Genomic DNA, 15,479 nt, shown 5'->3' on the forward strand with positions numbered 1-15,479 from the left:
ACTAGAGAAAAACAGTGATTTATGGATGGAATTAAAAAAAAAAAGGTTCCTAGCTAATCCTAGGTAGACTAAAAACCCTAAAATTAGCAAAGATGGAAAAATGCCTAACAGAATAGTAAATAAAGGAATAAAATTTGGTGTACACATAACTATAAAAGGAATGGCTTTTGAACAATGTGAACCCTAATCACTCAAAAACCTGCAAAAAGAGAAACAATTGCACATTGGAAAAGCTGTTAAAGGAGAGGCAACCACATAACTAAAAATAAATAAATAATGAAAGCTTGAGCTTCCATTTATAGAAAAACAGTATATTGAATTTGCCAATTTCAGAATACTAAGTCAACTGAATCTCTCTTTTACATGAAATGACACAAAGCACTAGAATTCTTTCCTTGTGTGTGTTCATGGTGGAGTTTGCTTTATACCCCCATAAACCCTTTTAAAGAACATTTATACTTCTAAATATGGCAAGTTCCCAAGTGAGTGCCCATATTTGGAAAGGTTCTAACAACACTTATTTTGAGAATTTCTGCTTCTTTTTGCCTTCAATAATATTTTAAAATATGACTTACCAAAATTCATAATGCCTTTCATTCTACTTTACAATAATTTTTATTTTTTTTTAATTTATTCATTAGATTATATTTTAGTAAAATAATTTAATTTATTAGTTGATTCAATTATTTTATTTTTTTCCCAAACATTAGTACAATTCACTCTTTCGGCCTAGCTAGTTGTTTAGCCTTATAATTTTCATTGCCTAACATTGTCAAATCATGGAGCTTCCACTTCCATTCATTTTTCTTTATTCCCATTTAAATAGTTGAGAAATATAAAAATATTTATTTTTTTAGAACAATTACTTTTAATCAAAATTTATATTGATTGAATTCACTCATATAGATCATTGAATTAACTTTCAATTAATTTTTTTTTATGAACTATTTTAGTTTGGAGGAATTATTCCTTTTTGAATGGTAATACAATCATGTTTCTTGATAATTCGAAAATGGATTTTTTTGCATTGAGAATTAGTTAATTGTATACCACAAATAAGAAAATAGATGGTGTAAAATAAATTAGAATTACCATTGATACTAAAATCATCTTCAAATCTTAAAGTCTTAATGCATTAATAAGTTGATTTCAATTTCAAATCAAATTTAAACGTATCCAAATACAATAAAAAAAATTAAATAATACAATTATGGATAAAATTAGAACTCAATGGAGAGATTGCCAATAAAAGTACAACACAAAGATAGGCATTTGTTTTATTATTTGAATGGCAAAGAGAAGCAATTATACATGAATAATAATAATAATAACTATTGGATGAAGTAGAAAACTTGGTAGTTTTGATCTTTGGAGATGACATTGTTACCAAACACCGTTCGAAAACACAATCACGAACCCTAAAAAATTAATCTTTTGGGGGACGCAAATGATAAAGAAAAAAAGAAAAAAAGAAAAGATGTAGAAATTAAAAGGGAAAAATAACAGCAAGGAGTCAACATTACCCTTTAATTAATTGAAAAAAGGGTGTTTGTTTTATGGATCACTAGAATTCATATGATTTAGGTAAATTTTGGAAATAGGATAATAAGAGTTTTGAGTAAAGGAGGTGGGGAAGTTTGGTTGGGAGATTCTATCACGAATTTCAAATTCTTAGCCTAAATAATTTTTGGATTCATTTTCTACTTTGGCAAAAAATATTAACTCAAATTATTTAGTAGTTTCATGCTAGTTATTATATAACATTTGGAATTATCTTAATTTTCGAATGCAGACGAGTACAAGCTGACAGCTCAAGTAAGCAGTTGATTCTTACTGACAGCTCAAGCAAACAGCTGATTATTACTTTCTCCCCTACTAAACTTGCGACGTTCTCGTTGCAATTGAATCGATTACAATTGCTAATTAGGATCGAACCTTTGGGTATTGTGGTTCGCTAGTATCTCGGGTGGCTCCATCTTATCTTTCACGGATAGCCCTTTTCTCGCAAACCCACTAGCTCCGTACAATTTGTCTAACCCAAGGTGGTTCTGATACCAATTGAAACAGTCCGGCCGAAATTAGCCTAAAAAATTTTTGAGCCTACTTTTCACTTGACCCAAAATGGTTAACTCAAATTATTTACTAATTTCGTGCTAGCTATTATATAGCATTCGGAATTACCGTAATTTTTCAATATAAGACGCGGTACAAATTGGCGGTTCAAGCAAACAGTTGATTCTTACACTCTTTCTTACTAAATTTGCGACGTCGTCGTCGCAACTGAATCGATTATAATTGCTAATCAAGACTAGACCCTTGGGTATTATGGTTCGCTAATACATCGGACGGCTCCACCTCGTTTTTTACGAATAGCTCTTTTCTCGCAGGCTCAATAACTCCGCACAATTTGTCTAATCCAATGTGGCTTTGATACCAATTGAAACAGACCGGCCGGAACTGATTCAAATAACTTTTGGATCCACTTTTTACTTAACCCAAAATGATTAATTTAAATTATTTAATAATTTTATGCAAACTATTATATAATATTTGAAATTACCGTAATTTTTCGATATGATACCCGGTACAAGTTTACAGTTCAAACAAGCAAATAAAATTGAAATTCAAATTTTGAAAACCTCATCTCATTTGAAAAAAATAATAATAAACCACTTATCTCAACCCTTATTCATATGCAGTTACCGCTACCATTCTTAAAAACCTCGGTCACAAGCTCATGTCTTTAGGTCATGTGGTTTATTGACAATTTAACACTAAGAGATAATGCTCACACCACCAAAGCAAATTAGAGAACATTCTGGAATTTCCACTATACCTTATTATAAACAGCACACCATGAATTAATAATATAATATAGGTAACCCCACCATCCCTGAGCTTCCACGGATCGATGGCCAAACCAACTGTATAAATATGGGGCCTGGTCACCGTCCTCATTGCCTTACAAGTGAGATTGTCAAGAACAGCCAAAACAACCAAGCAAGAATTTTCTCTCTTTCTATTTCTCTCTCTCTCTAATATTTTTCAAGTCTCTCATGGCCAAGACTTCAACAGATCCTCTTGTTGTTGGGAGGGTAATTGGAGATGTGATTGATTATTTCACCCCAGTTGTGAAAATGACAGTCTCTTATAATTCCAACAAGCAGGTTTATAATGGCCATGAACTTTTCCCTTCCGCTGTAACTCACAAACCTAAGGTTGAGGTCCAGGGTGGTGATATGAGATCCTTTTTCACTCTGGTATTTCTTCTTCTACTCCATCTTCTTCTTCTTCTTCTTCTTCTTCTTCTTCTTTTCATGAAACTTCTTATTTTCTCACTTTCATCAATGTTATCGATCGCAGGTCATGACAGACCCAGATGTGCCAGGTCCCAGTGACCCATACCTGAGGGAGCACTTGCACTGGTATAGTATACTCTACAAAACCCATCATTCACAATACATAGCAGAGAAGAGAAGTGAAAGATTTTGTAAACCAACCTCAGTTTTTGTACCTATTTGGTTTTAGATTTTGGCATGGAGAAATAAAGAGAAAAAGGGGAAGAATATAGTACAAATATAACAAAAACAGAAAAAATAACTGATATGTTGTTTCCAGATCTTCACAAAACTCAAGTACAAAGTTTATATAAATATTGAAATAGTATATTCATGTACTAATGGATTAAACTTGATTTGACGCCGTTACAGGTTAGTTACAGACATTCCAGGCACCACAGATGCCACATTTGGTAAGCCCCGGACAGAGAATTGATGAACAGGCAACATGAACTTTTCTACTTTTGCATACTAATCCGTTTGTGGGTTTTGTCTGAAAATGAAAATTAAACTGCAGGAAGGGAATTGGTGAGCTACGAGATGCCTAGGCCAAACATAGGGATTCATAGGTTTGTGTTCCTTCTGTTCAAGCAACAAAGAAGACAGACAGTGGCCACACCAAGCTCAAGGGATAAATTTAACACAAGAAAATTTGCAGAGGAAAATGGACTAGGCCTGCCTGTAGCAGCTGTGTTCTTTAATGCTCAGAGGGAAACTGCTGCAAGGAGACGTTGAAGAGAAGAGGTAGTAATTAAAGAAGAAATTGCAATAATGGAGCAACATCTGATGTTCCGGCAATTGATCTATTATTACAAACTTTGTTTGCACGTAGGTATCAACTATGAAGTTGAAGTTTAATTAGTTGGATCTTAATGAGAAGAAGTTGTTTAGCCATAGAATAAAGTTCAACTACTTCTTCTTCTTGTTATTGTTGTTGTAAAAGCAAATGAACTCTTGTTATATATTGAATTCGATCATCTTTCTATGTTAATGTCCTTTGTTATAATATTAAGAAAAAGCAGAATCACACAAACGTTAAAAGATTATTTTAAAACTTGCACCAATTGATGGAAAAAGAGGTTTATTATTAATGAAAATGAATGACAAGCTCATACATCCTAACTTTATTCTAAAAAATCCCAAAAACATTGAGAAGAAGTTGGGAAAAAAACAAGAAAAAATATGTATACTACGTTGTTCCAAATTGGGATATGTATATATTAAATTTAAAATTTTTTTTTAACAGATAAATTAACAAAGAAGTTTGGGTACGAGCTTCTCAGATTTTCTCAATCTTTTAGCAGTGAATAATGGTGAAGTTTGCTATAAAGTGCATATGAGTTCACCTGCAAAAGATACATATTCTTTTCACTTTTTTTTTTTTAATTTACTGTTTAGATAAAATGTTGTGTAAGTTTGGCTGAATTTTTCAGACCCACAAAACTTTTTGCATCCTCAGCAATTAGATTTTTTTTTTTTAATTATCAAATTTGTATTAATCAAATTTAAAAGCAAGTCTCTTTATACAAATTCAATCTAGAATTCAAAATATTAAATAAAAAAATTCTCTAATAACATCAGATAAAATTACATCGATAATAGAGTTTAACTAGCTCGAAGTCTAAATGATGATACGCAATGGTCGAAGTCCAGCATATATATATATATATATATATATATAGTGTTTATTTTTCTTTAAATAAGGAATAATTAAATTTAAAAATGTATGCAATGAAAATTATACGTACTTCCTATGAAATATACCTTTTTTTTTTAAAAAAAAAAAAACACTTTGGTTTGATGGATGAAAAAGAATGAAAGAAACTAATATAATTATTGATGTAAAAATATAATAAACAAATATTTCAGTAATCTATTATCTATATTAAAATATTATTTTTTATCTATATAAAATTTTATATCCTATCACATAAAATTTTATATCCTGCTATAATTTTTACTTACTTTTCAGATTTGTCTAACGATCATAATTTTATCTCTTAAAATTTTTAATTTAAATCTTTCCCTTATTAATCAAACAGTAAAGAGAATAACGTGTAATTTAACTAAAGAAAGTTTATTATAAACTCTAAGTGAATTTTTATTTATAAAAAAATAAATTTGAGATCAATTTTTATGTATTTTAGATCTTTAATCCATAGAGTTTATCTAAGAATTTTCCTTTAACTAATAACCTTTAAAAAATTTTTTAAAATAGTTTTAAATATTAAATCAAATTAATGTTCTCGACTAAAGTTTTTCATATATTTGATCGGAATTAATTTTGAACCGTTGATTATATATTAAAGAAAAAATGAGTTGAAGCCGTCCATGCATAATGAAAAGCAAACCCTAAGATTTGTCACAGCCTGAGCCAAGAGATGCAGTGTAGTTGGAGCAGCAAAGTGAAAGGTAGCAACTAAAAATGCCAAGCGAAGCATGATAGGGGAAGCAGAAGGGACCATGGAGTGATCGAAACGTGGAGTTTGAGGACATAAATGGCAGCCTTAATTTGTTGTGTACCCTAAAGCTCTTGTTCTCTTTGCTACCACCACATCCACATCCACATCCATATCCACATGGGTTTTAGTTTTTTAGTTTATGGCTAAGCCTGCTGCCTTTTGCAACAGCCTTTTTGACTTAGCTGCAGCATCTAGCCTTTACAAACTAGGAACTAATGCTTCTGTAACATCTTCTTCATGTGCCTCATTTCTGATTAAAGCCCTTTTTGTCTTTTAGGTCTTGGTTTTTTCTTTCTTTCTTTTTAAAAAATATTATTCTAAATTCTATTAAAAACATTAATAATAAATTTATTTATTTCTTTTATTTTATTTACTCTAATCTAATTAAATTACTTTTTAAAAAATAAATAACTCATTCAAATCAATAAAATCATAGAGTTTTAACTACCGATAATATTTATAAAATTATTATTTATTTTTTAAATATTATCATCATTCATGTATATTGCAAGTTACCTTTGCCTGTCCTTTCCAATGGAGCTATTTTATGACAATTTAGTATTTAATTTCTGTCGTATGATAAAATTAATTATATTTTATAAAATATATTTAAATATTTTTTAAATTTAAAAAATTAATTAATTAGTAAATTAATTAATTAGTCTTTTAATTTTATAAAATTATTTACTAATGAATTCTTTCATATTAAAAATATTTTAAACTTTTTAATAACATTTAATTATTAAAATTAATAAAAACTTTTCAAAATAAAAAAAATTAAGTAATGAGTTTCTCTATATTACATAAATTAAATTATATTAATTTTTATATTTACCGGTTGCATATAGAAAGTTGGAGAATTATTATTAGATTTTTAGATTATATATTTTATAAAATTAAATTTTTAACTTTTTTCTTAAAAAAATTGTTAGATAATTTATTTTATAATTTTAGTAAAAGAGATTAAATATTTAAAATTATAAAAATTAAATAATATATAATTAAAATTACAAAAATTAAATAGTATAAATAATTTAAAGAGATAACAAATTACTTTTTTAACAAAAAAATAAAAAAAATAAATTTTATAAAATAAGTGATTTTAAAATAAATATAAATTAATTAATTGTATAAAATTTTAGAAAATTGAAAATAATTTATGATTTTGAAAATAGGTAAAGGTCAAAGAAGTCAATGGTTGGAACTTGGAACCACACTCACCACCTTCACTTCACTTGCTGTTTCCTTGGAATTTGGACCCAACACTTCTCTTACATCTTTCTTTTCTTCTTTTTCTTTTTCTTTTTCCTTTTTTTCTTTTACACATTGGAGAAATCTATCACATTCTTTCTTTTTTCTTTTTTTTTTTTCGATATGCCAAAGATGCTCTTTCAATTTTGTGGTCATTTGTAAGAGATACAATAAAATTCATTATTTAATTTTTTTTATTTTCAAAGTAATTAATTACTAACTTTTATTTCATTACACTTTAATTTCTCCACTCATCTCTTTAATTTATTTTCATTAATAATCAAGTCAATCAAATATTTACAATATTATTAAATTTTTTTAATATTTTCCATCAATAGACAAATTTTCAAATGATGTTTGAAAAAAAATTTGAAAAAATTTTTTCCCTAAAAAATTAATTCAATTGAATTATGCAATGATATTATTTTTTATTTATTTTCTTAGGATTAAAATTTGAAAAATATATAACTCTAAGAATGATTAGATATTAAAGTAACACTGAATTAAGGATTAATTATCAAAATTAAAAAAAAAAGATTTTAAACTAAACCAGTTTAATTGAAAAAATCTAATTTAATATTTAATTAACTTCTCATTACCTTCTTTTATATCATTTAAAATTTTAATTTTGTAAAAAAAAAAATAATTCTTACCCAATCGTACTTGAATTATATTTCTTAAGTGAAATAAATTTAATTCTTTCGTTTAAAATATGACTTTTTTTTTAAAAAAAAATCATTAAATTAATAAACTTCTTGAATTTAAAATAGGGATAATATTTTTGAAGTAAACAAAAATTTCATATGTGAGATTATGAAAAAGGTGTTTGTTTATTAGATTTGATGATCATAGGGTTGGGTCTGGCCCATTTCGATTTAGCTTCCACCTCAGATTTAAGACCCGTTCCAATTTCATTAACTTATTTGTTTAATAATTAACTAAAATAAATTTAATATAATTTATTTTATAAGAAAATAATTTAAAATTTTTTTAAATTATTAAAATAAAATAATTATTAAAAAATTTAATTAAATTAAAATTTTATAAAATGCTTAATTTTAAATAGAGGGATACTTTTTATTTAAATTTAAAAATTTCATAACATTTTAATTTATTTTTTTTCTATTAAATTTCTTATATGGAATGAAAAAAAAAAGATTTTTTTTTTATTTTTTCAACTTACAAAATTTTATATTTATAAAATAAATCATGCTAAATAAAAGATGCTTTTGTGAATAATAATTATTTGTTTAGTGATGTATACAATTTGTATGCCTAAATTAATATAATTTTCAGGTTAAGAAATAAAAGAAATAAATTCAAAAAATTTCACCTTCACATCATCTATTTATTTCATTGCAATTAAAAGTCCATATTTATATTTTCTCATCAATCCATTTAATATTTTCTAAACCAAACCATAAATTTAATGATTAATTATATTTATTTTAATATTAAATAAGGATTAGGTAGTCAAGTTTTATAAGGTGGTGAAAGTTTCTTTAAATTGTAAGTTGGTAGTTAATTAAGCATTAATCAATTATTATTTTCAAAAATTTTCACCATTTTGGTTAACATTTCTAAGTCACTGCATTTGGAATTTAAAGAGGAGCAAACCACAAACCTAAGTAACACACATACCAGATGTTGAATCCTCCAACCACACTTAGCTTTATAGAAGTCCCCTCATATGAAGAAAGATTAAAGTATCGTACAATTCGGCGCTCAAAATTCACTTGTTTTTTGAGCCATTCGAGTTTTTAATGAAATAAAATTATCATTAAAAAATATAATTTAACAGATTTTATTATATCTATAATTACGAGATTCTCTATCCATTAACCGGTATTAATCGAATTTTCAAAAAACTCGATAACTAACTCCATTTTAATAAAAGTAAATATACACAAAATTTAAGATATGTATTGTTATACACTTCTTTTAAATTCAAAAAATCTATTACATTTTAAGTGTCGGAGTGACGGTCTATAGTCGCCAACCATATCACTCTTTCTTTTTTAAATTGATCAATCGCAATTCAATTTATTTTTTTATCAGATATCAGTTTCACTTAAAATAATTAACTGCTATAAAAAAATAACTAATCTAAATTTAATTATATATTTAAATAATTTCTGAAAGCGATAGTAGACCGCCAACGCTTTATTCTTCTGAAAGTGGGAGAAAAGATAAAACTTGTAAAAAGCATATTCATTAATATAGTTAAAAAATAGAATTTTATCTTTTTTTATTCTTAATATTCATTTATAAAATTAAATCACCTTCGCTCATAAAAAAATGTTTTTAGATTATTATTAAAATTAACATATTTTATTTCTTTGCTGTATATTAAATATGGGATATGTTAAGAAATGCTGTAATTTATAATTTAGGTATATAAAAAAGATAAGTATAATTTTTATAAAACAAATGGAATAATTAATAGAAAAGCATTCAAATTAAAACTTTTTATCTTTTGAATTTGGAATCTTTGAGTTTTTTTTTTTGTGTAATTTTAAGTATTAATTGTTAGATTTAGAAGCATAAATTAGTGAGATAATTAAAAGCGTAGGAATTATCCAGGTTGAAACAAAAGCCATCAGTTTGGTTTTCATTTGGAAAATGGAAAGAGAGATTCCCAAGTCAAGTCAAGTCAAGTCAAGGCAGCTATTTTAGTTATATATTTTAAAATAATTTAAAAATATTAATTAGTAGCAAATTGCATATAATTAATTCTAAGTTTAAGTATCCTTCCATTAATTACCATTTAATCCGAAAAGAAATTATTATATTTAAGAGAATTAATTATTTTATAAGTTAATATTTAAAAATATTAAAATACTATACTATTATTCAAAATTTAATAAATAAATATGTTGAACAAGGCAAGCTTCAAAGCTATTCCTCATGGAAATTGAGAATTGATTTTTCCAATTCTACATTTGTGTCCTCCATGCATATACTTTCAACTTTGATCTACATTCAAAAATATGATTGCTATTAGATCTAATAATTTATTTGACATTGCAATTGAAAATGTATTTTTTTTTTTAAATCATAATATTTAAAATTTATTTTTAATGGAATTAATAGATTTTTTAAAATATTACGAATATTTTAATATATTTTTTTAAAAAAAAAACAACTAATGAATTTCTCTATATTATTACGACCAAATAATAATTTTTTATCGTATAAAAGAAATCCCTTCTGGAAAGGTATTTATGTGGGAATACATTGAACCCATAAAATGTGTTTCCTCATATGCAATGATAAATTAAGGGAAAGAATAAGGCCTCGTATCACAAAGACTAGAACCAAATAGGAAAGTCTATTGACTCTATTTCTCTCTTAAGAAATATTAAAAAAGAAATGATTTGTGAGTTGAAAATTAAAAAAAAAAAAAATCAAAGTCAAGTTAAATTCTAGAGCATAGAATTTCATATTTTCCACAATTTTGGCCACACCCATCCTATGTTCATAGTCACTCAAATAAGACTAATACCAATATCATGCATGTGTTGGTTCTGAATTTCCATTTAGACCAAAGTTTTGAAGATAATTTTATATATTACTAAATTCTTTTAATCCTTTTCCATTTAATATCATTTCTAATTTAATGTTGAGAACTCATAGATTTTAAAATAATTTTAATCTTTTTTAATTGAGAAAAAGATTAACATCTAACTTTTTTCTAAAAAAAAAAAAAACTCCTTTCATTTTAATTTTAAATTAAAATTTAATATTTTCTAATTTGTGGTTGATGCCACTAAACAAACATGTCCATGTAAGTCATATATGTATGGCTTGACCATATGATAAAGTCCATGAAATAGCTAGGCTTTTGCATTCCATGATTAATTCAATGAAAGCTGAAAAGAAATAAAGGATATATATTGGAAATCAATGGGAAAATGTAGGGTTGGATATTGATGGTAGTTTAGAATAAAAAAATTATAAAAATTCATTTTTATTTATTTTTTTAATATTTTTTTTGTCTGAAATGGGAAATTTTAAATTTTTTTTTTAAATTTCCATTTTAAAATAAATTAAAATTTTCATAAAATAAATCATATTAAATGAAGAGATAATGTAAGAAAAGTTTTAAAAAGGGAGAGAGAAAAGGCAAAAGCGATGGGCTTTTTTTTATCCTTAATCAAAGTCTAGGCTCTTCTGTCGTTCCCTGAAAATCCGCTTAAGATATCTCCATTGTCGGCTAACAATTCAAGGTTTCAACAATTACCTTATTCCCTCCAAACTAACTATCCACGTAGAGTTTCCCTAATTTTGGTTATGTGGGTCATGTTTGTTCAAAGATTTAAGGCATTTTACCAAAAAGTATTTGGAAAGCTATTCAACACTTTTCTCTATTAAGATTGAGAGTTTTTTTTTTAAAAAAAATTTATAAAATTTTATTTTTTTAATATATATATATAATTTTATAAAAATTTATTTGATTTTTTTTCTTTCAAAATTAATATGTCAAATAAGCATTTAATAACATTTTCTTGAAGGTGTATATCATTTTCCTTTTCTTTTAGGTATTGACCAAATACTCTTTCCCTTTTCCTTCCTTTCTTCCATGTGTGAGGTCATGCACTCTCCATATGTCAATGCATTTTTTTTTATAAACATATTTCCATGGCCCTTCCCAATCTCAAATGAAAATTTCAATTAATTAAGAAAAATTACTATTTAATATATATAATATGATAAAATTAACTAATTTTTCTGATATTTTTAAAGATATATTAAATAATTATTGTAGTTTTAAAAACAAAATTTTAATTTCAATATATAATTACATCAAAAATTATTTTATAAATTATAAAGAAATAAAAAAATAGTCCCAAAACTAATCTAGGATTCTCTTCATTTATTGATCATTCCCCATTTTTGCATGTCATTTTCTTTAACCCCACCACTAATATCTCTCTCAAGGTTGAAAAGAAAGGAGTAGAGATCAAAGGAAGACTTCCTAAAACACCTCTCATTAAGTAGTGCTAAGCTTTCCCACATGAAATCTCCATATAAACCATCTGAGAAACATAATTCAAGAGCTTCTCTCTTTCTCCTCACAAAAACATGGATTTATTGAACTATCATCAAGACGAGGCCAACAATCTTTGCTTTCTATCTCCTACTAATTTCATTGAATGGCTCAAGCCATCTTCCTCTTCTTCATCATCATCTTCTGTGACTCAACAGATTCAGCTCACAAACCCCATCACCATGCTAAAACTTCCTCTCTTGTACCCACAACCACAGCGGCAAGAATCTGTGAAAGAAACCATCCAATGCTTGCCTCTTCTAAGCAGACTCACAGAAGAGAATAAAGGGTTGAAAGAAACTAGTACTGTTGGAGTTAAAGAAGAGAAGATTACAGTTTCCTTGCACATTGGATTGCCTAATATCAGTGAAGATTCTCAAGTTGAGACCAAAGTTTTTGACTTTAATAAGGAAGAACAACAGCCCATCAAGAAAATCTTCCATGGAAACTGCTCCTTCAACAAAGAGAATAGGTTTTGGATCCCAACTCCTACTCAGATCCTTGTAGGGCCTATGCAGTTTGAGTGCTCCATATGCAACAAGACCTTCAATAGATACAATAACATGCAGGTTAGTTTTTTTTTTTTTTTTTTTCTGCTAATTAGTTATTTCTCGTCTTCATCTCTATCCCAATCATCTGCTCTTTTGAAAAAACATAAAGGACTAGGTTTGCATAGCTTTATCAAGAATGATTATAAGATGCTAGGTGTGCAACTGTGCATGATTCTCTCTCTGTGGTTCTTTATGGAAGTTTTCCATTTTCTATTAGCCCTAGTAAGTTATAAATGAATGTTCAAAATTGGGAACCTAAATTGTTGGGTATGCATGATTCTTTATCTCTGATCTTTTTTCGCTTTTTCTTGATTTTATTTGACGAAACAATTCCAAGTATAAAATACATATGCATGTATTTACTTGTATCTCTACAGTTTGTGAAGAGAGAGAGACAGACTTAATTTTGTTAGCAAGTGAGAAAATTCTAGGGTAGCAGCTCAAGAGATTGTATTCTATGTGAGGATAATTTTTCTTCATATGTATAATAGTCAACATTCATGTGATCATCAACCTAAATTTTAAGAAAAAAAAAAGTTAAATAAATTGATTTTCATCTCAAAATTAAATAAACTCGCTTATTTATGTTTTGGGTTGTAAATAAAAAATGCATTTTCAAAAAAATTGTGGGAACTATTTTTGATAAGCAAATTAGTTCTCTACTCTATGATTGCATATCCCCTTCTGTGTGGAAGCCAAGGGGAGAAAGGGAAAGTTGGCGTAAGTGGAAATTAACCTCATGAAATTAACCAAAGGAGTTAATAATTCAGTGGTAGAGAATGATTGAAGAGATTAAAGTGGAAGCAATATTGTCAAAGAAAAGAGATGCAAGAGGAGATGTATAAAGAAGTTGAAAATGATTATATTAAGAGGGTAATTATATAATTGTTGCAAAAATTATCTAAAGACAATGAGAAGAGGAGAAGCCCCCCAACCCAAGGGAATGGGAAAGCTGGTATGCTACTTTATTGGATACCCATTCCTTAGCTATAAAAAAATTCCCATTGTTTTTAATTAATTAACCATTGCCAACCCTTTAACCAGAATAAATGTGAAAAATTATTCCTTTACAGGATCAAATCTAGAGCCACTTCCTAGCATATCAATTGATTGAAGATCCTAAACTTTTAGGATAATCACTTGAGTAATGAAAGACTTTACACTCTCATCTCAAATAATATTGCAAATTCATGATCTAACTGAACCGTTATAAAATTAAATTATAATCAATCACAGATTTAAAAATTATTATATTTATCTCCACGGTTTATTTATTTTATATTACGTACGCTCTTTAAATATAAATATTGCAATTAATAGAACAACATGTATAATTGAACCTAGATTTGTAAGGAAAAAGAGCTTTTATCTCATGAAGTAGGCTATCATATTATCAAGTGGACTAACTGTACTATTTAATCTGCAAATGAATTTGTGAGAGCAGATGCATATGTGGGGACATGGATCTGAATTCAGAAGGGGACCAGACTCACTTAAAGGAACACAACCAGCAGCAATGTTGAGGCTACCTTGCTATTGCTGCGCAACAGGATGCAAGAACAACATCAACCATCCAAGAGCTAAGCCATTGAAAGATTTCAGAACCCTTCAAACTCATTACAAAAGAAAGCATGGAGCCAAGCCATTCATGTGCAGAAAATGTGGGAAATCATTTGCAGTCAAAGGAGATTGGCGAACCCATGAAAAGAACTGTGGAAAATTATGGTATTGTCGCTGTGGTTCAGATTTCAAGCACAAAAGATCACTCAAAGATCACATTAGGTCTTTTGGTAAAGGTCACTCTCCTCATCCTTCTCTTGAAGGTTTTCAAGATGACAAAGAATGCATCACTACTGGCTCTGAAGAAGATGAACATCTTCACTAGAAAAAAGCCAATATGATGGATATCGAGCTTTTCTTTTTTTTTTTCTTTCTTGTTAATTATGGCTGCGTAAGCTTGTGCTCAGTAGCAAAAAATTCTCAAGAGAATGCATGAGAGGCAGAGAGGGAGCGGTTTGCTACGGAGCACTTGCTGCTGGGAGATGATGATGAGCAGATTACTAATAAAGAAGACTGTGAGATTACCTCCCCAGGTGGTGATGAAGTCGATGAATTTTCTTCTGTGTGATGTCTCCAGCATTAAATTTAATAGAGAAAATTTGTCAGCTTCATTTCTAATTAACTGGTAATCTTTTTTTTATAATAATATACTCTGATTTTGTTAATTTGTTGTTGTAATCAAAGAGTGCTTTTGTCAATTTGTTAGAATTTTCTTATTGAAAACTTGCTAGATTGCTCCTATAGATCATAAGATATTAATTAAGAATTATAATGTATATTTGTGAGAATTATGATTACGTAACTAAGAGATCCTAATTTTAAGTTTTAATATGTTGTTTTAAAAATAAAAAGATATGAAACAAAGAGTGATATATGTGATTTTTCATTTATTTTGCTTTTTAATAATTTTATAAAAGGGATATAATCTCATCCTAATTATTTAAAAATTGTCAAAATTACACAAATTTTACATTATAAGTGTATATAAATATAATACAAATTATAAATATAAGAGTAGGTTTTCTATATTGAAAATATAATATCAAATTATATAATCTTAAAAAAGAATTAAAACTAGTATCATTTTATCATTTATATTATTATTTAATGTGAACGAAACGAAACTGTACTTGGAATTAGTTAATTTATATAAAAAAGAGAATATGAGGTGGTTGGCGTTTACTACGGTCACTCCGACATTCAAATCAGTAAAACTGAAGAGAATGACAAGTAATAATATAATATTTTGAACACAAGTGTAATTATA

The 15,479-nt window shown here is 27.4% G+C and overlaps 2 protein-coding genes across 2 annotated transcripts; both read left to right on the top strand.

The window, feature by feature from the left end:
• The first annotated feature begins 2,965 nt into the window (after positions 1–2,965).
• Positions 2,966–4,325, top strand: LOC110614163 (CEN-like protein 2). The gene is made up of 4 exons (XM_021755652.1): positions 2,966–3,260; positions 3,364–3,425; positions 3,711–3,751; positions 3,856–4,325. The coding sequence occupies exons 1-4, from the start codon at positions 3,057–3,059 to the stop codon at positions 4,071–4,073; spliced, it is 525 nt and encodes a 174-aa protein (XP_021611344.1). The 5' UTR covers positions 2,966–3,056; the 3' UTR covers positions 4,074–4,325.
• Positions 4,326–11,994: 7,669 nt separating this feature from the next.
• LOC110613610 (zinc finger protein WIP3) lies at positions 11,995–14,914 on the top strand. Its single transcript, XM_043956158.1, has 2 exons — positions 11,995–12,670; positions 14,097–14,914. Exons 1-2 carry the CDS (start codon positions 12,137–12,139, stop codon positions 14,535–14,537), a joined length of 975 nt encoding a protein of 324 aa, XP_043812093.1. The 5' UTR covers positions 11,995–12,136; the 3' UTR covers positions 14,538–14,914.
• The last annotated feature ends 565 nt before the right edge of the window (positions 14,915–15,479 follow it).

This window comes from Manihot esculenta, chromosome 4, assembly GCF_001659605.2.
Source record: "Manihot esculenta cultivar AM560-2 chromosome 4, M.esculenta_v8, whole genome shotgun sequence".
Classification (NCBI taxonomy): Eukaryota; Viridiplantae; Streptophyta; class Magnoliopsida; order Malpighiales; family Euphorbiaceae; genus Manihot; species Manihot esculenta.

What these genes read in the sequence shown, in the direction of transcription:
- LOC110614163 (XM_021755652.1), top strand. Translation starts at nt 3,057, where the DNA reads ATGGCCAAGACTTCAACAGATCCTCTTGTTGTTGGGAGGGTAATTGGA. An exon ending in TGAGATCCTTTTTCACTCTG is followed by an intron (nt 3,261 to 3,363) that starts GTATTTCTTCTT and finishes TATCGATCGCAG; the next exon opens with GTCATGACAGACCCAGATGT. An exon ending in CTGAGGGAGCACTTGCACTG is followed by an intron (nt 3,426 to 3,710) that starts GTATAGTATACT and finishes ACGCCGTTACAG; the next exon opens with GTTAGTTACAGACATTCCAG.
- LOC110613610 (XM_043956158.1), top strand. Translation starts at nt 12,137, where the DNA reads ATGGATTTATTGAACTATCATCAAGACGAGGCCAACAATCTTTGCTTT. An exon ending in ATAGATACAATAACATGCAG is followed by an intron (nt 12,671 to 14,096) that starts GTTAGTTTTTTT and finishes TTGTGAGAGCAG; the next exon opens with ATGCATATGTGGGGACATGG.